Source organism: Rhodnius prolixus, unplaced genomic scaffold, assembly GCF_049639745.1.
Source record: "Rhodnius prolixus isolate KJV_2025 unplaced genomic scaffold, Rpr scaffold_36, whole genome shotgun sequence".
Taxonomy (NCBI): Eukaryota; Metazoa; Arthropoda; class Insecta; order Hemiptera; family Reduviidae; genus Rhodnius; species Rhodnius prolixus.
In genome coordinates, this window is record NW_027411639.1 from 503,503 (window position 1) to 526,089 (window position 22,587).

General features: G+C 32.9%; 1 protein-coding gene across 11 annotated transcripts in view; it reads left to right on the forward strand.

Annotated features, from left to right (window-relative positions):
• Nucleotides 1-22,587, forward strand: part of LOC141462335 (suppressor of lurcher protein 1-like) — a 418,108-nt gene that overhangs the window by 208,320 nt on the left and 187,201 nt on the right. For 10 of the 11 annotated variants that reach the window (XM_074144106.1, XM_074144108.1, XM_074144104.1 and 7 more), the window contains one exon: nucleotides 4-54. The exons of the other annotated variant lie outside the window; for it this stretch is intronic. In XM_074144106.1, the coding sequence (XP_074000207.1) occupies nucleotides 4-54 (51 nt within the window). The remainder of the gene's footprint in view (nucleotides 1-3; nucleotides 55-22,587) is intronic. 11 annotated transcript variants of the gene reach the window in all.

Consider the following 22,587-nt stretch of genomic DNA (forward strand, 5'->3'; position numbering starts at 1 on the left):
CAGAAACGGATAATGAGGAGAGTCAAGAAGTGGGTCCAGCAGCTAGCGCAACTAGTGAGTTTTGCATGAAACATTTCTACCTTCTTTTTTAACAAGTCATAGTAAATAGGCGCTAATAAGCTCAGTTTCGATGAGTAAAATAATAATAATAATATTTATAACTGATTTTTTTTTTCTAAATCCCAAAGATTTGGCCATTTAAAATTTCTAAGCAAAAGATAAAGCTTAAATGTATTTAATAAGCTTAAAATATAAATGTTTACATTATATACGTAGGTATACTTTTTTCTTTTTTTTTAAATTACATTATAGATTTACAACTGCAGATGCAATTAATCCTGAAATTATTAAATGCAGTTATTACCACCCATTGGAAATTGTTCATACACTAAAAATAAATGAATAAATAAAAATATAATTTAAATATTTTATTTTATTTTGTATTTTTTGAATAAAATTAATTATTAAAGATGTATTACCGTCTTTAATTAATAACAAATACATTTTTTCTTATATTAAACTTTTCCATAAATTCATTAATATACAGGGTGTTCAGCATAAGACTACTGTAACTTCGGGAGGCGATTCTGGGCATCATTTGCAACAAAAAATTCCGTATAAACTATGGCTGGATTCGGCTCCGTTTTATAGATATTTTTAATTTTATGTTTTTTCAAGGTGTTACTACTTTTTAGCAAAACGTTGTCTATATTTCTCGAACTATTAAAGCTACAGCTATTTTAATAAGCTCATTAGAAAGGAGGTTAAATTTCCTTTTAAATAAGCTAATTTGTATTCCAAAATAATAATATTAAGTATTTCACTTTGTGGCCCAAACATAAGAAATAGCAAGTTTCTAAATTTTTCCAAAATCTTTGACTTCATTTTTCTCAAAAACATTTTATATGAAAAAACCGTGCACTATTCAGGAAAAACATCTGCATACGATCACCTTTCGAACGGTATACATTAATTGGGGTTATGTTAAAAATTGATGCAGAAATCTGTGATTAATAGCAAAAAAGTAGGCCTCAAAACAGCGTCGGCATTATGAAAGGAATTCACCTACCACAAGAATATAACTGACCAGAATCATCAAATCCAGTACGATTTTTTGCAAACGTGTAATTTAATAATTAATTAATTTATGAAATATATTCAAAAATATAAAATTTACATCATAAATAATAAAATAAAATAAAAAGAATAACACACAGATCTGAACTCGTTAAACGAAAATCCTTTCTTTTGAAATCGGTACCTAACACTCATTTAACATCATATTCATTTTTCTTCTTTTTATTTTATTTTATCATTTATAATGTAAATTATATATTTTTGTATATAGTTCTTAAATAAATAAATTATTAAATTACACGTTTGCAAAAAATCGTACTGGATTTGATGATTCTGATCAGTTATATTCTTATGGTAGGAGAATTCCTTTCATAATGCCGACGCTGTTTTGAGGCCCACTTTTTTGCTATTAATCACAGATTTCTGCATCAATTTTTAACATAACCCCAATTAATGTATACCGTTCGAAAGGTGATCGTATGTAGATGTTTTTCCTGAATAGTGCACGGTTTTTCATATAAAATGTTTTTGAGAAAAATGAAGTCAAAGTTTTTGGAAAAAATTAGAAACTTGCTATTTCTTATGTTTGGGCCACAAAGTAAAATACTTAATATTATTATTTTGGAATACAAATTAGCTCATTTAAAAGGAAATTTAACCTCCTTTTTAATGAGCGTATTAAAATAGCTGTAGCTTTAATAGTTTGAGAAATATATACAACTTTTTGCTAAAAAGTAGTAACACCTTGAAAAAACATAAAATTAAAAATATCTATAAAACGGAGCCGAATCGAGCCATAGTTTATATGGAATTTTTTGTTGCAAATGATGCCCAGAATCGCCACTCGAAGTTACCGTAGTCTTATGCTGAACACCCTGTATAGATGCATCGGTTTTTCTTATTTATGTTTATTTAATCAGAAAATCCAAAGAGAGATTTTAAATTTATTTCTTTATATCATTTTAATTTGTTAGGATTCGAACTAAATTTTCTAGGATATCTAATAGTATAATGAGAACAGATATTTGTAAGGATTATTAAAATGAATTATGAAAGTGGCCAGGAGTTCTTAATTGAGCGTATATGCGATTTAGAGAAGTGTAATTGTACAGATACTGTTGTGGTTGATGGGTGTGAACATGATAAATAATTATAGCATTATGTTAAGTACCTCAACACCCTTATATTCGGAGATAATTTCAACTTTCAAGTTATTCATATTTCTTGGTATTAATTTAAAGTTTTGCTAGAATAGCCAGTCATTTAATCATTAATCCTCTACTCTAATATTTTTTAGGAGGAAGTATTTTTTTTTTTTTATTTATTATAAGTATTACAAAGTGGGATTCCAGTTTCGCTGAAATTTAATAAGTTGGTGAGATTATCAGAGAGGCTGTTACACGTTAATACCAGCTTGGATATACTATATACCTTTTACCTTTCAAAGCGGTTAATTCGAATTGTTTGAAATACGCTTCAGTGAACACCTTTCTGTCCTAATGCGCTTATGCGATTGTTCCTCCATTTTGTGTATTCAATTTTACATTTGTTATGATAGTAAAATGATGAACTATTTTGGCTTCTTAACTATGTCAGAATATGCGATCTTCCAGTTTTTATAACAAAATATTAGGTGTATTAATATTCAATATTCCATTGCGACATTGAAGATCTATGACAATAGTGTTTTTGTAGGACAGCCTTATTACCTTCATGGGCTAAGTTCTCGACGAGTTTCCATAAGTTGGGGTTATTTTTGGGAGCAGGTTTCTGTTTTTGTTCATCCTTTCTGTTGGAAGGAAAAAAAAAATAAGGTATTTAATAAATTTTTAGCGGACATAAAAATTGAATATACCGTTTATCATAAATATATGTATATGTAAAAGTGCATCAGAGAGAGGGTGCTGACGACACCGCGATACAACCTGAATGTTAGGTTACAGCCTGGGAAGGTTCAGCGTCACATTAGAGTGAACATTTCAGTGTAATGTTCTTTTGACTTTGTTGCTACAGCTTTGTAAGTGGGAGATCCCCAGTTCGAATCCTGCGTATAGCTACTTTTTATTAGTTAGTTTCCATAATTTAAAAATTGTTTACAATTATTTATGATCTTCCGCCCCGTCCAAGACACCTAATTGGTAGTTGGGCGTTAAGCGCCGCCTGAAAAAATACGCGATTACTTTACTTACATTATTATTATTATTATTTTTGTATCATTTAAGGCGCGTCAACATCTAAGGTTATTGGCGCCCGGAGCTTTTTTCAGTGCACTGCCGGCCTCCGGAAAGTGTTCTCTCGTTACAGACAACACTGTCCATTACCGGACAGTGAGCTGTAAGAAGCTCCTAGGAAGAGAAAATCTAAGGGTCAGCAGCTGGATTCGAATTCGGGACCTCCGCGTGGGAGTCCAGTAGGCTAACCGCACAGCTAATCCCTTCCCTATCATTATTGTTGTATTTATTATTATTGAGAGTTGACTAATAATCAAGATCAATTTCATCAGTTTCATCTTGTCAAAAGCCCTACCTACAAGATTTCTCTCATGGCCAAAAAGTTTTCTAAAACAATTACTGATTATATCAAGATATTTTTCTCAGTTAATTCCCTCTCCCCCCCCTCCAATGGGCGGTAAAACTTTTTCGAAACTTTACCGGTAATCACATTTCTTCTTTCATTCTAGTCAACCCAACTCAATAAGAGATTAACTTTATTAAATGTCAAAGAAAGAACTAGCTACTAGCTGGCGGAAGTGACGCGAGAATATCGTTCCTAGACACTTCTAAATATTTTCGGATGTGTCAGTGTGGCAGGAAGTTAAGAAAAGTTGTTTGATAAAGTTTTCTCTTTGAAAGGAACGGTGAAGTAGTCAAACTGGCTTTATTCTTTCTTCAGGTTATTCTCGATTATAAGCAATAATAATAGTAATCTCTTTTTACCAGCTTCCTGGAAACCAAACCAAGTTTGATATTTCATAAAACTTTTGGTAACTTTCAATTTTTTTTTTTTTCAATTAAAGTTCTTATCACAAAGAAGCTGAACTCCATCTACAAAAGATTAGAAAAATCCATCCATTTTTCTAAAAGAGAGAAAGACAAAATCAGAGACTTTGTTAAGGATTTGTAAGGATGAGTAACGATGAATTTTTCTTATTGTTAAGGATTTGTTATAATGTCAATTTTGTCCTCACTTCGGGGGTACATATACTAAAAATTAGAATGATACAGAGAAGATTAGTATGATCCTTGCGCAGCTGAGAGGTTTAATAGCCCGCAAGGTTGGATGTGGTACTGGGTTCGATTCCCCATCTAGGCGTTGGATTTTATTTATTTGTTAAAATAGTCAAGTACGTTTGCTAGTCGCCTTCGTCTACAGCACCTAATTTGGTAGTTGGACGTAAAGCCTGCCTGTAAAAGGAGTATTTGATTTATTTTATTTTATTATTTTTTACTTTTAGTGTCAACGTATGGAATTGTAAATCAGTCGTTTGTTGTTAAGTGAAAGTTTTGAACGTTGAATTCCATACTAAAACCCGCCTGGACGTACGGTATTGAACTGTGGGGTTCAGCGAAACGCTCCAATATTCAACGAATTCACTCGCTTCAGTCTAAAATTCTCCGCACTATCGTTAACGCTCCATTTTTACGTTCCAAATCTAACTATCCATACAGACTTGGAAATTTCGTTTGTAGGCCCAGGTTGCACGAACTCGCTACAAAAAGTTTTCATCAGAACTTGTACTCTCATTTCAATCCTCTTGTCCGCTATTTATCGTCTCATCACCTTCCAGATCATCCTCCCAGACGATTAAAACGCCAGTGGCCTCGCAATTTTCTCTCTTCTGAAGAGAGTAGCTAATCCTAGAGATGACTTAGGGAGTGTTATCACTGGGTAACTTCTCTGCAGTTATAGTCATTGTTACTTATAGCGTGTCTAGCGCTGGTGTAACTTTACAAATGAATTTAAAAAAAAAAAAAAGTGTCTACGTTAGGCATCAATCAGATAAAATATTTTTAAGGAATATTCTACTTCCAGATTTTTACATTACTTCGATATTGTAAGACGTGTTTTCGTCTAACGTTTTCACGGAATTATCATTTTTTAACATTCCAGCGGGTACGCTGCTAACTTTTCTTCAACATCTCGCCAATTTTTCCTAGCTTTCCATTTGTTGAGGTTGTACGAGAAAATTTATTTTGTTTCCAGTCAGTTATTGTTACCATCATTTTAAATCTGAAAGGTTCCATTTAAATCTCTCCATTATTTATTATGTGATGCAGTTAGTTTGTTAATATAAATTTCGTGCAAGAAAAAGATTACAACAAAATTTTATGCGACTTTCTGATGATAAACCGTAAGAAATTTAACATTTAAGTAGCTGCCATAGGGATCGCTGGCGTTCGACTGATCACTGATTTGAATTAGAAGAGTTATTTCTAATTTTGTTCACTGAGTCCGCTAATTGGGGTATCTCAAATCTATCCGTATGAATGAGTGAAATTAATATGGTTAAATGTAAGTATAAGTTTTTTTTTACAAATCGTGCTCTGAGTCAATCCTGCCCATCACAGTGCACACAAAGAGACTCCTAAAATTAGAAAATCTATTTGCAGGAAGCCTTTTTTGTTGGAATTAATTTGCTTTTCGTTGCATCCTAGAAAATGAATTATGTTCCCTAAGGATATCTATCATCATCTCAAGTGGATTTTATGTCACCTGATGTGTGTTCGTAAGGGATAATACCGTTGTTTTTGTTGCCAGATTGGTATGCTCTCGGAAAGCTGCTTTCATTAATAGAATAATGTTCGTTCACTCTTCTCTAAACTTTATATGAAAACAGCAAAGGGATTTCAAAAGCTTGAGTGTAATATTTTATCTATTATAATTATTATTTATTTTTGTTCTATATTTTAGCATTTTAGATTTTGTAAGAGAAGTTTTTTTTATCTTTTCTTCTTAATAAAATGAAGACGAAATTTACAATTACTTTTTCTTTTTTTTTTATATAAAATTAGTTATAAAGAAATAGTCTTAACTCAAAGTCAGAAAGAAGCTTGTACTAAATCTATTTGAAAGTATTAAAAGTTAAATACTTTTAGTCTTAACTCGAAAGACAGAAAGAAGCTGGTGCTAAATATTATTTGAAAGTATTAAAAGTTAAATACTTTTAGTCTTAACTCAAAGACAGAAAGAAGCTGGTGCTAAATACTATTTGAAAGTATTAAAAGTTAAATACTTTTAGTCTTAACTCGAAAGACAGAAAGAAGCTGGTGCTAAATACTATTTGAAAGTATTAAAAGTTAATTACTTTTAGTCTTAACTCGAAAGACAGAAAGAAGCTGGTGCTAAATACTATTTGAAAGTATTAAAAGTTAAATACTTTTAGTCTTAACTCAAAGACAGAAAGAAGCTGGTGCTAAATATTATTTGAAAGTATTAAAAGTTAAATACTTTTAGTCTTAACTCAAAGACAGAAAGAAGCTGGTGCTAAATACTATTTGAAAGTATTAAAAGTTAAATACTTTAGTCTTAACTCGAAAGACAGAAAGAAGCTGGTGCTAAATACTATTTGAAAGTATTAAAAGTTAAATACTTATAGTCTTAACTCAAAGACAGAAAGAAGCTGGTGCTAAATACTATTTGAAAGTATTAAAAGTTAAATACTTTTAGTCTTAACTCGAAAGACAGAAAGAAGCTGGTGCTAAATACTATTTGAAAGTATTAAAAGTTAATTACTTTTAGTCTTAACTCGAAAGACAGAAAGAAGCTGGTGCTAAATACTATTTGAAAGTATTAAAAGTTAAATACTTTTAGTCTTAACTCAAAGACAGAAAGAAGCTGGTGCTAAATACTATTTGAAAGTATTAAAAGTTAAATACTTTTAGTCTTAACTCGAAAGACAGAAAGAAGCTGGTGCTAAATACTATTTGAAAGTATTAAAAGTTAAATACTTTTAGTCTTAACTCGAAAGACAGAAAGAAGCTGGTGCTAAATACTATTTGAAAGTATTAAAAGTTAAATACTTTTAGTCTTAACTCAAAGACAGAAAGAAGCTGGTGCTAAATATTATTTGAAAGTATTAAAAGTTAAATACTTTTAGTCTTAACTCGAAAGACAGAAAGAAACTGGTGCTAAATACTATTTGAAAGTATTAAAAGTTAAATACTTTTAGTCTTAACTCGAAAGACAGAAAGAAACTGGTGCTAAATACTATTTGAAAGTATTAAAAGTTAAATACTTTTAGTCTTAACTCGAAAGACAGAAAGAAACTGGTGCTAAATACTATTTGAAAGTATTAAAAGTTAAATACTTTTAGTCTTAACTCGAAAGACAGAAAGAAACTGGTGCTAAATACTATTTGAAAGTATTAAAAGTTAAATACTTTTAGTCTTAACTCGAAAGACAGAAAGAAACTGGTGCTAAATATTATTTGAAAGTATTAAAAGTTAAATACTTTTAGTCTTAACTCGAAAGACAGAAAGAAGCTGGTGCTAAATACTATTTGAAAGTATTAAAAGTTAAATACTTTTAGTCTTAACTCGAAAGACAGAAAGAAGCTGGTGCTAAATACTATTTGAAAGTATTAAAAGTTAATTACTTTTAGTCTTAACTCGAAAGACAGAAAGAAGCTGGTGCTAAATACTATTTGAAAGTATTAAAAGTTAAATACTTTTAGTCTTAACTCAAAGACAGAAAGAAGCTGGTGCTAAATACTATTTGAAAGTATTAAAAGTTAAATACTTTTAGTCTTAACTCGAAAGACAGAAAGAAGCTGGTGCTAAATACTATTTGAAAGTATTAAAAGTTAAATACTTTTAGTCTTAACTCGAAAGACAGAAAGAAGCTGGTGCTAAATACTATTTGAAAGTATTAAAAGTTAATTACTTTTAGTCTTAACTCGAAAGACAGAAAGAAGCTGGTGCTAAATACTATTTGAAAGTATTAAAAGTTAAATACTTTTAGTCTTAACTCAAAGACAGAAAGAAGCTGGTGCTAAATATTATTTGAAAGTATTAAAAGTTAAATACTTTTAGTCTTAACTCAAAGACAGAAAGAAGCTGGTGCTAAATACTATTTGAAAGTATTAAAAGTTAAATACTTTTAGTCTTAACTCGAAAGACAGAAAGAAGCTGGTGCTAAATACTATTTGAAAGTATTAAAAGTTAATTACTTTTAGTCTTAACTCGAAAGACAGAAAGAAGCTGGTGCTAAATACTATTTGAAAGTATTAAAAGTTAAATACTTTTAGTCTTAACTCAAAGACAGAAAGAAGCTGGTGCTAAATATTATTTGAAAGTATTAAAAGTTAAATACTTTTAGTCTTAACTCAAAGACAGAAAGAAGCTGGTGCTAAATACTATTTGAAAGTATTAAAAGTTAAATACTTTTAGTCTTAACTCGAAAGACAGAAAGAAGCTGGTGCTAAATATTATTTGAAAGTATTAAAAGTTAAATACTTTTAGTCTTAACTCAAAGACAGAAAGAAGCTGGTGCTAAATATTATTTGAAAGTATTAAAAGTTAAATACTTTTAGTCTTAACTCGAAAGACAGAAAGAAACTGGTGCTAAATACTATTTGAAAGTATTAAAAGTTAAATACTTTTAGTCTTAACTCGAAAGACAGAAAGAAACTGGTGCTAAATACTATTTGAAAGTATTAAAAGTTAAATACTTTTAGTCTTAACTCGAAAGACAGAAAGAAACTGGTGCTAAATACTATTTGAAAGTATTAAAAGTTAAATACTTTTAGTCTTAACTCGAAAGACAGAAAGAAACTGGTGCTAAATACTATTTGAAAGTATTAAAAGTTAAATACTTTTAGTCTTAACTCGAAAGACAGAAAGAAGCTGGTGCTAAATATTATTTGAAAGTATTTATTAATAGTTAAATACTTTTATGCTCAGAATATTTTTTATAATTTCCGTTCAAAACAATAACTTAACTCGATTCTTAAGAAAGCAGAATGAGGCGAACAAGTTTAATTTAACAGAATTGCTAGGCTAGCGGAACATTTTTTTTTTTTTATTTTCTTATAAATCGCTAAAATATAAAAATAGAAAGGAATTCTGTGTGCTTCGCTGAAGTTTTTAAATGAAATTGTTGGATATTGGATTACGTTGAATGGTAGATTGTTGTGGAATCAAGTTTTAAAGATCTTTCATTACGAGTATTTTGTATATTTATTTATTTTTTGTTTTGTATTCATAATGAATATAACGCTTGTATGTGAGTTTAACCAATTGGTCTTCAGGGAATTTGGATTTAATTACCGTATTTGACGGCATATAAGACGCACTTTTTTGCCTAAATTAGGTCTCAAAAAAGTTACCTGCGTCTTATACGTGATGGACACAGGTTAACTTTCAATACTGAATGCTATTTTTAGCCCGGATAAGGTCTAGACACACATAACTTTTTCTACATCTGCCATAATTATTTTATCAGGTTTAATAATGACCAAACTGCGATGCTTTAATTTATAATTGACTGTTCATCCGAAAGGCTGGATGGACGAAGCTGGAATGAAACTGTGGTTACAGAACGTATGGGCGAGGCGACCTGGTGGACTCTTAAGAAAACCCTCTCTTTTGGTTTTGGATCAATTTTGCGCCCATAGAACTGAAATTTACATATCATGTTCAAACTAGCTTGCCGTTTGTTAATTTCCCTTAATAAAAATATGTTTGGTAATTGCATTCAATGATTATTTGGCTTTTACGAAACGTGAGAACTAAAAGAAACCACATTTTAAGTTATTGTGGTACCGCGCTGTCGCGCGGACTATTGAAACTTTTTTTCCTTGTGTGTGGCCTTCTAAATAAGGGTGCGTCTTATATGCCGTCAAATACGGTGTTTAAGTTTGGTATAATTTGGTATTGCCCTTTCCATGGAATTTGATTTATTACTATGATCACTTCGAATGAAAGTCATTTGTTTAATGGGATTTTTACAATTTCAATTCAACATTTATTGAGTCACATATCGATAGCTCGGTGTTCACAAACTTTTTCTCGAAATTATTATATGTTCTGGTACGATGGCTTCCAACTTTAAATAGGCTCGCTGTAAATTTAGCCTGTAAAGAAACCTGTACCGTATTTGCCCCCAATATAAATGGAGGTATTTTCTCTATATTATCTTCTATAAATTGGGAGTAGAACTATAGGCAGCAGGATCAAATGACAAGTAGGCTCAACAGGGCTTTTCAAGTTATGTATTAAGTCTATTATTGTTTCTATATTCATGATAAGGGGCTTATCTAAAAGTTAGTCTGTAACTATAGTGATAAGTATCTTCAGTTGGTATTATTCTACTTAATTAAAAGTTTCTGTTTCCCGTAAAGATATTTACCTAATTATATTTATTAGACCGAAGACTTTCTTGGAACCCCCACACTAGTCTTAAAAGAACAGAACTAAACAGACGCTATCGACTACTTAAAAGACTCTAAGACGATAGATCAAAACTCTCTCTGGACCACAAAACACTGATTTATACTTCTATTTTGAAACCCATCTGAGCGTATGGAATAGAGCTGTGGGGTTCAACCAAACGCTCCATATCTCCAAAGAATTCAATCGCTACAATCTAAAATACTTCGAACTACCTTAAACACTCCAATGTTATGTCTCCAACCTGACTATACACACTGACCTTAACATTCCTTTGTCACCCAAGTTGCTAAAGTACGATACAGAAAACTCCACTTCAGCCTGCAATCTCACATAAATCCTCTAGCTCAAAAGCTTTCTTCTAGAACTCTTCCTGATAACCCGCCAAGACGTCTTAAGAGACAGTGGCCTGGTGATCTCTCCTGTGAAGAGAGTGACAAACCATCCAATATTTGGGAGTGTTACCGCTGGGTAACTTCTCCACTCGTAACCTTGTCATTTATTACTCTATTGTATCATTGTTACTTATAGCGCTAACGCACTGATTGTAGCACAATAAACGCAAAAAAAAAAAAATATATTTATTGAAGTTAAATTGAATTTAAAACATAGATCTCAGACGATACTCCAATTTTCTACCATAATACTGATCCTGTTATCGCTACTTTCCTTCAGGCTAATCTTGATATCCTTGTACGCTGTGGAGGTCAATGGAAACAAATCCCACTGCATACCATTCACTATTAATAGAACAAACACTTCTCCAGAATATTTGAACCATATTACTTTACCGTTCAACATCTTACTCTTTACCTTGAAAAGCTACACAAGTTTTATCCACACTTTGGACTCGAAACAACTGGAACTCAAAGTGATGACTAATGCACAAAATACTATTTGACAAAGTATTGAAACAGATCGTTACAAACAAGAAAATTCCTACACATAGCTCTGCTCGCTTCTGTACGGAGTTAAGAACTTGAACAATGTGGAACAGCAAAGCGATTCAGAAAAATCACGGAAGCGCCTTTATAAGTCAGCAACCATCCCACTGAAACGCGATTCACCTAGTCCTGCTTTAATAGTTTCCAATCCAAGCATTTCCTACACCAAAATCTCTTATTCAGCTTCTTGATCCTTACTACTTTCGCGATAACCTGGTCGAACATATAAACAGGATATCCTTCGAATTCAATTCAGTACTTTCGGAATGTTGCTGTTCAGGCGATTTTGTTCTATAATATTGCTATTTACATTTGTTTATTTTTATCTTGTTTTGATTTGTACGCTTTACTTTGGTACATTTATCACATTTGCTTGATGTGCCACTACAATAATACGCAGTTGCCAGTACAATAGATTTATATTTTAAAATGTTTAAAGGAAAGGGATGATTAAATTAGTTTAAGTAACCAGGTTTTTTTAATTTTCCCATCTAAGTGATTGTATTTGATATAAAATAATCAGATACTTGAGAACTCTTAGTCATTATTACTTGTAAACACTTAAATAAGGTTACATGGTTGATGATTAGTGGTTGAAATATGATGATTTACACATGATAATGGCAATGAGTAAAGGAAAATATATGTTTATTAACTTTCAATATTTCACCTCTTTAAATAACCTCTCTAAATACCTTTTAAGAGAGTTTGTAAATACTTTGGCGATGTTGGTTACTACCATTGGGGAAACTTGAGCTTCTCTGGTAGTTAATATCTGCTATCCAAACTAAACTTGCTATTAGCCATATTAGAAAATCAGGTTTCCTTACCTGATTATTTTAATAAATAAAATACTTGATTTATAAAAATTTAGCTTGCAACTTTATCTCTTGCAACTAAACTCATTCATTCCTAATGCCTGTAATGTCGTGAACTCAATGCTCATTGTTTCTACGTAATTCCCGTAAATTAGATAAAAAAAATTGAATGTTAAAGTAGAGTTGAAAAAGCAGATCATGGTTTGGAAAAGAAAACGAACGTTGATTGGTGTTGCTGACAAAAGAAGTCGTGAGTTATAAAAGAATGTGCTCCATTTTTTATTATTTTCATGAATTTTATTTATTTTTTCATTTTCATTTCTTTTTATTTATTTATTTATTTATTTTTTTAAATCTTTTATTGTAACTTACCACTGCAACAGTTGTTGCAACAAGCAAATATGGTGAAAGAGAAAAGAAATACAAGGAAATCATGATTGGAGAAGGCACCCAGTGGTGTCACTCCAGTAACGTGCTCAGCTACACTGCTCTCACGATAAGAGTAGATCACGAGGCCATCTTCTCTTCAATCTCCTTAGAGGATTACCTGGTAATGTGGTGGAAGATAGGTGTTCTATGAGAAGGTTAGGATGAGCTGCTGTAGAGGAATGAAATTTGAAGAAACGAGTGTTAGCAAGATCTGTAATGAAAGGAATTTTGAGGTCATTATGGATAGTGAGGTTAGATACATAGAACGGAGCGTTAAGAAGTTTTCGAAGTATTTTTGACTGTAATGTCTGGAGGCGTAGTGAGTTGGAACGCTTAGTCTATCCCCATACTTCGATGCCGTATGACCAAATGGGTCGCAGTAACATTAGATATAAGAGTCTTTTGTTATCTAGGTTAAGTTTCGATCGTTTGTCAAGTAGTCTGGCGAGAAGTTTGTAGCGCTGGTTAGTTTCTTGTTTTTTCAGTCTAGTATGGGGATTCCATGTCAACCGTTTGTCTAGGTGCAGTCCAAGGTAGCGTACTTTGTCCACAGTTGGTATAGGAGTTTGGTTCAAGATGACAGGAGGTAGAATTTTTCGTCTGAGAGTAAATACTATAAACTTAGACTTCGTAACGTTGGTTTTGATTCTCCATTTGAAACGCCAGTCCTGTAGGTGGTTGATGTGTGTTTGTAGAGTTCGTGTAGCGATAAGAGGATCGGAATGTGGAGATAAGATAGCAGTATCGTCAGCAAAGGTGGAGAGGATAGTATTTAGATATTGAGGTATGTCTGCTGTATACAAGGAGTAAAGAATAGGACCTAGGACACTGCCCTGAGGAACACCAGCTCGAGCTAGACGGATATCAGAGTCTGCTGCTCCACAGTTGACTCTGAAATATCGATCTTTTAAGTAAGATTTGAGGATGAGGTAGTAAGTATGAGGAAGAATCTCGTGCCACACCCTGTCGAACGCCTGAGCGACGTCAAGGAAAACACTCGGGCAATACTGCTTTCGCTCGAGGGAGGTAGCGATAGTGACTACAACGCGAAGCACCTGGTGAGAAGTTGAGTGATGTCTCCGAAATCCGAATTGATGATCCGGAATCATATTTTGTTCTGACATCAAAGGATAAAGTCTTTTAAGAAGTAGCTTTTCGAGGATTTTGGAAAGAAGTGATAGTAAGTTTTATTTATTTAAGTTAAATTTATTACTTTTTATAGTTTATTGATGCTAGGCTTAGCACGAGGAACGATAAATGCTGATTTTAAGACATTTTTTCGTTGGGTGTTGCCGGCGGCTTGTACTTTTCTAAGGAATCAGCGCTAAGTAGTCAAAGTGAAGCTGGAAGGGGATTGAACGCGAGGAAAATTAAATAGAAAGGTCTTGATTGAACAGAGCTGTTTAGGGAAAGGATCGACAACAGTACCGAAACTGAAATATGCGACGGATGCACCCAAAATGGTTGTTTTATTGAAGAAGTACGTATAAATTCTCTTCTTTGAGATTATTATAAATTTTCGTAATAACCATTTAGTATCTCAGTTGCAAGGAAGAAAATAAGACTGTTTTGAAGACATTACTATTATTATTATTATTTATTTATATTTTTCATCTATTTCATTTTCGTATTTAATGCAAAGCTTCTCCTTATTTTATATATTTCTTTCCACCTTTTTTGTTCTGTTTTTTAAATAATATTTTATATTGTTTCTAATTGATTTTTTGTTCCATTTGAGGAAATCAGTATCGGAATAATTTAAAAAGGCAATTAAGGAAATGTTTTAAAAAAAGGAAGGATAAAAAGGTAAATAAACATTCCTTGATCTGGACTTTTTGTTCTCCAATAATATAAATATCTTCTTTGTCTAATGCTCTTATGCCTTCCAGCTTCGAGCTTTAGATAACTTAGGCCTTTAACCAACGGATGTAAACTTCCCTGTTTGCCAATTTTCGGATAGCAGACCTAGTCTGACCTCGCTTTTGTGCCAATCGCCCGATGTAATCCAAATAGCCCAATCTTGGCCTGCCTCTTGGTCTGCGGCCTTCAGATTTGGCCTCCATCAAGCACCTAATCTTCTCCTCTTCTCTTCTCCGTGCAGACATGGCCAAACCACCCCAAATTCTCCAACTTGGTTACGACGGGTTGTACCTCTAAGCTGCTCCTTATTGTTTCATTTCTAATTTTATCTCGCTTAGTTTTCCCTTCGACCCGGCGGAGAAATCTCATTTCGGTAGCTGTAACCCGGCTGGCATGCTTATCCCAGCATAGTCCACGATTCTACCCCATACTGAAGAAGAGGTAAGTAGACGGTCTTCAAGACGGTCATTTTCACTTTTTTGCTGAGCTCTCTTTTACCGGCCACAGTATTTCTGATCAGATCGTAGGCTTTATTGGCTACACCCACCCGATTCAGCACCTCTTTATCAATTCTGCCATCCCGGCTAAACAAGACTCCAAGGTACCTAAACTCCTCTACCTGTTCCATGAATGCCCCTTCACACTCCACCCGGATTGATTCCTGTGTCCAACGTGCATTTACGTTGCTTTTACTCACGTTCAGCGCCATTCCTTTCCATTTGAGCACTTCATTCCATTCAGCTACTGAATGCTGCAGATGCTCTTTGGAACACAGCTAACAGTACTACATCGTCCGCGTAGAGAAACGATTGAGCATATATCGGCCTCATTCTCTAGTTACCTACCTTTACTTGGGGTGTTCCTCTTTTACAATATAAATATACATAAGGTAAGTGGGGGGAAGATGCAAGTATCGTCAGATTTTGTATATCTACAACTGGATGACAGCAATTCCTACGTTAAAGTAATAAACAACTGTGAATGTCGTGCTTATGAGTATTTCTATTTATATCTAGTTTAATCGTCGTTAAACTGAAAATTCAACTCTTTGAACTTGGTGAGTACCCATGTTATAATATTTCGTTGTCGATACTTAAGGTTTGGTGATGGATTGACTAGATTAAACGTAATAATTCCGTGATATTTGCGTCGTGTACATCTTGGTGAGTACGTGTTAGCTTGAAACAACATGACTGAAGCCTTAGTACAAAAATAAACCTATGTGGCGTCTTCCTCCAGTGCTTGGGGTAAGATGCCACCTATTGAAGTGTTTCAATTTCATATTGATTCTCGTTCATTATTACATTATAATGATATATTTTATAATATTAAATCAATATAAAACAATTACTGACACACGAAATATAGTTTTTGTATAATACGTTAATATTATTAACCCCTGAGCCGTCACCTTATGTGAAGTGCCATAATCCGTCACCTCGGGCCATATTGACCCAGCATTAAAAACTATTAAATAAAAAGGAAAACTAACTAATATCATGTTATAGGGAATAGAAATCAAAGACAAAACTTTTTGGCAGCAGGCCCTTAACAACTGGATCCATTCTAACCCGGGACGCAGAATCACCAGACTTCAATTTGGGTCTTTGCTGAGCGCCGCGTGGAATAGGGCAACCACTGTTGGAAATGGCAGCATGGGATTTTCTGCATGCGAAATTTATCCATACGATCCGCAAAAAATTCCAGAACATGCTTATACCATTTCTGACAATATGAAAGAAAATAATATAATAAATAGATCGAAAGATGAGGTAAGCGCTGGAGCTATATACTTTATATTATCTTTCTTTCTTGTCGATTTTACTTACGGCTAAGTGACAGTTTTAAAGGAAAATTTTGAAGGAAGTTATTTGAAAGACAGTTTCGGAGCAAGTTAATTGGTTTCAATTTGAGCAGAAGTTGGTACTCTTCAGTTCTTTTTAGCGGAAATTAATTTATCTTTATTATTTGCATTATTTTATTCTGGAATTTCGTTAATTTCGTCGATCGGGTATTTCATAAGTTTTTTAACATGGTGCCTAATTCTAACGTAGAGTTTTTGGAGTAACAACATAACTTTAATTAATTTTTAATCCTTTATTGTTTACTTCTGTGTTCCATCAACCTCCAGCAAATGATTTTATACCGTGATGTAAATTACTTTTGTATCTTCCATTTTTTTCTCCCTAAAGTACGTTTATTTTCAATAAATTAGCCTTATTATTGTTACATTATTATAGATTATTTAATACATAATTAAAGGCGCCACGGTAGCCGAGCGGTTAACAGGCGAGACCTGCAAAACCAATATGCATTGTGGTACTGGGTTCGATGCCCAGTCTTAGGCCTTGGATTTTATTTAAAGGTTAATAAAAGAAATTTACAGTAAATTATGTTTGCTAGTCGCCTCCGTCCACGACACCTAGTAAATGGTAGTTGGACGTTAAGCCCGCCTGAAAAAATAGGCAGTTATACTTTACTTACTTTACATTATTATAAATTAATTTTAAAAGACACTCCTCATACCTCATATTTTTTTTTGGATTAGATAGAAATTTTTTTCTCCTAAGTACAACTGATTTAGGTCATTCTGAAATATTTTTCCATTTATTATTTTGTACAACTACTTTTCAGATTGAAAAGTTATGAAAAAAAAGAAAAATAAAAAAATAAAACGCATAAAGACTATTAATGTTATTATCTTTCAGGATATTGTACAGATATCCTGAAAAATAATATTTCTCTCTCTCACCTGATTTATGATTAGAATAAACTGAACAATGCCAAGGAGTTAAAGAGCAATGGGATTTCTTTGTAGCTCAGTTTTTGTAGTTACTTGTCATTCTCTTCATTAAAAATTTAATTCTTTATGAGAAAATCGTTTTAAGTTTTTCTTAATTAAAATTTTTAATTACTACAAAAGAAAAACATGCCCTAATCTTGGTAGTTTCACTTAACGTACTATTTTATTACTTTTGGCTACTTTAACGTTAGTGAAAAGCAAGTGATGGATATTTCTTATCTCTTCACGTTCAGAAACGCACAATGAGCTAGCTGTCTAGTTCAGCCGATTTCAGGAAATTCTTTTCCTTTAGTATACTCTGAAAAAAAACCAAAGAGATTCTCTATTGGTGGTGGGTTCTCCAGTGTATATTTTCCTTTGCTGCTAATGACCTACTTTATATTCTTTGCCGATTTTGTAAACACTGCCTCTTAGTTTAACATTTTGTGGTTGCTTAGACTTAAAAATAAACAAACTCCTTCTAATGCGGTAATTTCTGCAGTTCTTTCGGTTGTATTGTTACTTAAAATAAAATTAAGTTAATTTTTGACTGCACAATGTAACATCGGATATTAAAAAGTTTACTTCTAAACACATAAATGGTAAAAATGGTTTAAAAAATTTAATGACTGTGAAAAACTATGGAATAACTAGCCAATAAGTTTGTGAAAAAATAGTTATTTATTTAACAAGTGTGGAAAGTAGTACTTTTCCTCACACGAGGCAGGGCGAGTGCAAGTGCAAATTGCCGAGTGTGAGGAAAATACTTTACACTCGAGTTAAATATTATATTTTTTCTGCAACCATTAGGGTTATTAACTAAAAAAAAAAAAAAAACAACTGGAATCCCTAGAATCCATTTTAAATTTCTATAAGGCAACACTATAACCTTTTTAACTGTTATACTTAAAAATATCTAATTATTTATTAAAATATTATTTTTATTTCAATATTCCTTTCAATTTTTATTTTATTTTTTAATATTCGTTTTTTAATTATTTAGTTACGTTAAATAAGCTTATTAAAGTTTTACAGAAAATATTTATGTTAATAACAAAACTTCTTATATCAAGGAAGCACAATAAAGTTTTTCCACTCACTAGTGAGGAATTTTTCCCCACTAGTGTGGGAAGTTGGGCATTACACAGCTGATTTTAATTGAGTAATGAGAACATTCCTACATGGTTGCAGAAAAAAGGTATTAACTATAAGACAAGGTGTAACACGTACAAGCGATTAGATTTAGTGCTAATAAGAAGTAACATTTGTAATTAATAAAAGTTGGCGGTACAGGACCGGACTTAGAATCTATTTTTGTTGTTGCGGTCATACACTTTTTTTGAGTGGTTTTCAGTGTGGCGCCTAGATTCACGCGGCACTCTTACTAGCCAACAAAAAGCTAGAGAGTAACCTAGTGTGGTGGTTAGTTTGGGCAGGTTGCCAATATGGACCACAGCATTGCTTCCTGACTTTGGCCTCTCTCTGTCTCTACTTCAGCTTGTTACCACTTTGCCCGTTACATCGATTCCTCTAGCTAAATATTTTTCTAGATAAGGCAAGTTCCCAAGGATTACTAACCTCCCTTCACATTTTTGTACCTTCTTTTTATCGTTAACCAATAAATTGTTGAAATGCAGATAAAAATCGTCGAACCATGAATAAAGTTATTAGTTGCTATTGCTTTCTATCTCTCCATGGATTTTATTAGACATATCTTGTACAGCTTAGTGCTTGTCGTTCTTTTCATCATTCTAAATGCGCATTTATATTTATTTTAGATCAATCATAACTTTAAAATCTCTTCTGATAAATCCTCTTACATTAGTAAAAGGAAGAACAAGAAAATCCTCCGCTTAACTCTTTAATGTCTTTAAATACTTCCCAAGTCAGTCCCAATCTCTCTCCAACTCGACCAAATCCTCAGCTACCGCCTTGGCAATATAAAGGTCTTATAAAGCTTCTTCATTCTGATCCCTAACCAATGTCACACTACATCAAACCATCCCTCCAGCCTAAGAGCTTTATCTCACTTCTTCCTCCATTACTTCGGAAGCGGCCTCGGAACCCCTCTTCTCTCTTCCGCTGTAGCATCATAGGCAGCCTTAAAGAACTGGTTTTCGGACCATTCTGCTGCGATTTTTGAAGATTTTGTTTTCGTTTAAAGACGCCTCTAAGCCTCGGTTTCTTTTTATAGTTACATTATTAATCCTGTTTTTTCCTGGCCTTGCCATGTCTCCCTTTCTCCTTCTCAATGGCTCTACAACCCAGTTAGTTAGGTCCTGGCCTCCTCGATCAGGTTCCATAATCAGTTGATTTAGGATGTGTGCGGGATTAGCCCACAGCACCCGAGTCTGGGTGATAGGGCTGCTACCTTAGAACATCCAGATCTGCTCCCCTATCCGAGGCGGCTCCCTAGGGGCGGTAACCCTAGGGTGTGTACTAGGGTGTCATCCAAAAATGATGACTTTTAAATTTTAAAGAGCGCCGAGCGGAAAATCAAAGTTCATTTAAAAACAAAAAGTTTCGTCCGTATTAGAGCAAAATCGATTAATATTTAGAGGTCGCTACCATCGATCAAAAAATTTTTGTTTTGCTTTTTTTTTTTTATAAAAAATCCTTATTAAATGTTTTGTATCTTTTCAAATTATTAGCAAAACATGTAATTGTACAAAGTTTATTTAAATATAATTTGCTATAAAGACAATGCAGTTGGAATCACTTTGATGGCCTTTTTATTTTCAAAGTTATGAATAATTAAAGAAGCTGTATTTAAATAAAAAAATATTAAGAAAAATATACATTTTTGAAAAATTGCGATTAATTAACGTTAAAATCAATTCATTTTTTATGTGTTTCGTACAGAATTTAAAAAACAAATAATTTTGGTCACTGAAACGTCTAAATTAGGGAATATTTTGCATTTATTGTTTTAATTTGAAATTGATTGATTGACAGTAATTAATTTCAAATTAAAACAATAAATGCAAAATATTCCCTAATTTAGACGTTTCAGTAACCAAAATTATTTGTTTTTTAAATTCTGTACGAAACACAAAAAAATGAAGTGATTTTAACGTTAATTAATCGCAATTTTTCAAAAATGTATATTTTTCTTAATATTTTTTTATTTAAATACAGCTTCTTTAATTATTCATATTTTTAAAAATAAAAAGGCCATCAAAATGATTCCAACTGCATTGTCTTTATAGCAAATTATATTTAAATAAACTTTGTACAATTACATGTTTTGCTAATAATTTGAAAAGATACAAAACATTTAATAAGGATTTTTTATTATAAAGAAAAAGCAAAACAAAAATCTTTTGATCAATGGTAGCGATCTCTAAATATTAAACGATTTCGCTCTAATACGGACGAAACTTTTTGTTTTTAAATGAACTTTGATTTTTCGCTCGGCGCTCTTTAAAATTTAAAAGTCATCATTTTTCGAAACACCCCAATGTGTACTGTGAGTGTGCTTTTGTCAGTGTATTAGGTAGTGTGTACTGTTCTGGTGAGTTTGCATGGTAACCCGTGGGGACGCTACTCCCCAAGTGCCTGCATGCATCAGACACCCCCTGCGGGCGTAGGCCTTACCCTGTACTCTTCTTAAATAGCGCAACTCCATCACTTAGATCTGGCTTTTTAGTTTCTTTGTTAAGATCCAAGAGTCATTTTGAGTTTTTTGAAATGGGTCGGAACATAATTTTTTTAAAACAGCTACCTACTTTCCAAGGAAACTGTTCTAGAACGCTATGCTTTACCTATTCTTTCTCTTAATTCATTCTCCATCTTTCTTCTTTATTTAGGAGATATACGAGGTCTGGAAATTAAGTAATGAGACTGATTTTTAAATTTTTTTTTTTTAATTCAAAAAGAATTGGAATTCTATATTGTCACCTTCAAAATAACTTCCTTCTGAAGCCACACAGCGCTGAAGACGTTAATTCCACTCCTCATAGCAGTGCTCGAACTCCGATACTGGAATAGCCTTCAGCTGGACGGTTACAGCCGTTTGAATGTTTCTGACTGTCCCAAAATGAGTTCCCTTCAGGTGATTTTTCAACTTCGGGAAGAGAAAAAAGTCACAAGGACTCAAGTCAGGCGAATAAGGAGGCTGAGGAGCCACAGGAATGTTTTTACTGGCTAAAAACTCGTTTATTGAAATCAACCTCTCCAAGGCCCAAAAAAGCAAGGATGGCGAAGTCGAAGATCAAATGCATGCTGATTTGTTTTTTTGATATCCACGGAATCGTCCAACAAAGAGTTTCTACCTCAAGGTCAAACGGTCAATCAACACTTTTACCGAGAGGTACTTGAAAAACTTCGAAAAATGGTCATTCGTGTGAGACCAAACATCAAGAACAAGTGGGTGTTGCATCACGATAATGCTCCTAGTCACACAGCAATTTCAATAAACGAGCTTTTGGCCAGTAAAAACATTCCTGTGGCTCCTCAGCCTCCTTATCGCCTAACTTGAATCCTTGTGACTTTTTTCTCCTCCCGAAATTGAAAAATCACCTCAAGGGAACACATTTTGGGGCAGTCGAAAACATTCAAACGGCTGTAACCGACCAGCTGAAGGCTATTCCAGTATCGGAGTTCGAGCACTGCTATGAGGAGTGGAAGAAACGTCTCCAGCGCCGTGTGGCTTCAGAAGGAAGTTATTTTTAAGGTGACATAGAATTGTAATTCATTGTGAATAAAAAAAATTTAAAAAAATCAGTCTCATTATTTAATTTACAGAACTCGTATTAACCGAAAAAGATTACATTTTGCAATATCTTTGTATAATTTAATCACACTCGATTTAGGATATATGGTTACTAAGAGCAGTTCAGCATTGTTTGCAATACTACAAGCAACATACTGTGCATATGTTTACTGTTTGTAAATATTGTTGGCCCATACTAGTATAAACTTTGCTGTATAAGCAAAATATTAAATCTAGCAGGTGGCTGTAACGATATTGCTGACGCTAAGCGGGATTATTACTCGTCAAACTGTTAATGACTCATTTTGTATGCAAACTGACACTCATTGCATGCATATATTTCTCTCTTCATGTTTATTTATTACATAATTACGTAATACAATATTAATATTTAGGGTTTTGGATTTAATACCTATTACATAATACCTATGTTTAATATAGCCAATGATTTGAGTTTCTACTGTTTTTAGTTCTTACCATATTTTTGTTCATTTATGTTTGCACTTTATTAACCTTTTATTGTTGATTTGATTGAATTCAATTCCTGGGTTTCTATTTTTTTTTTCTTGCATCA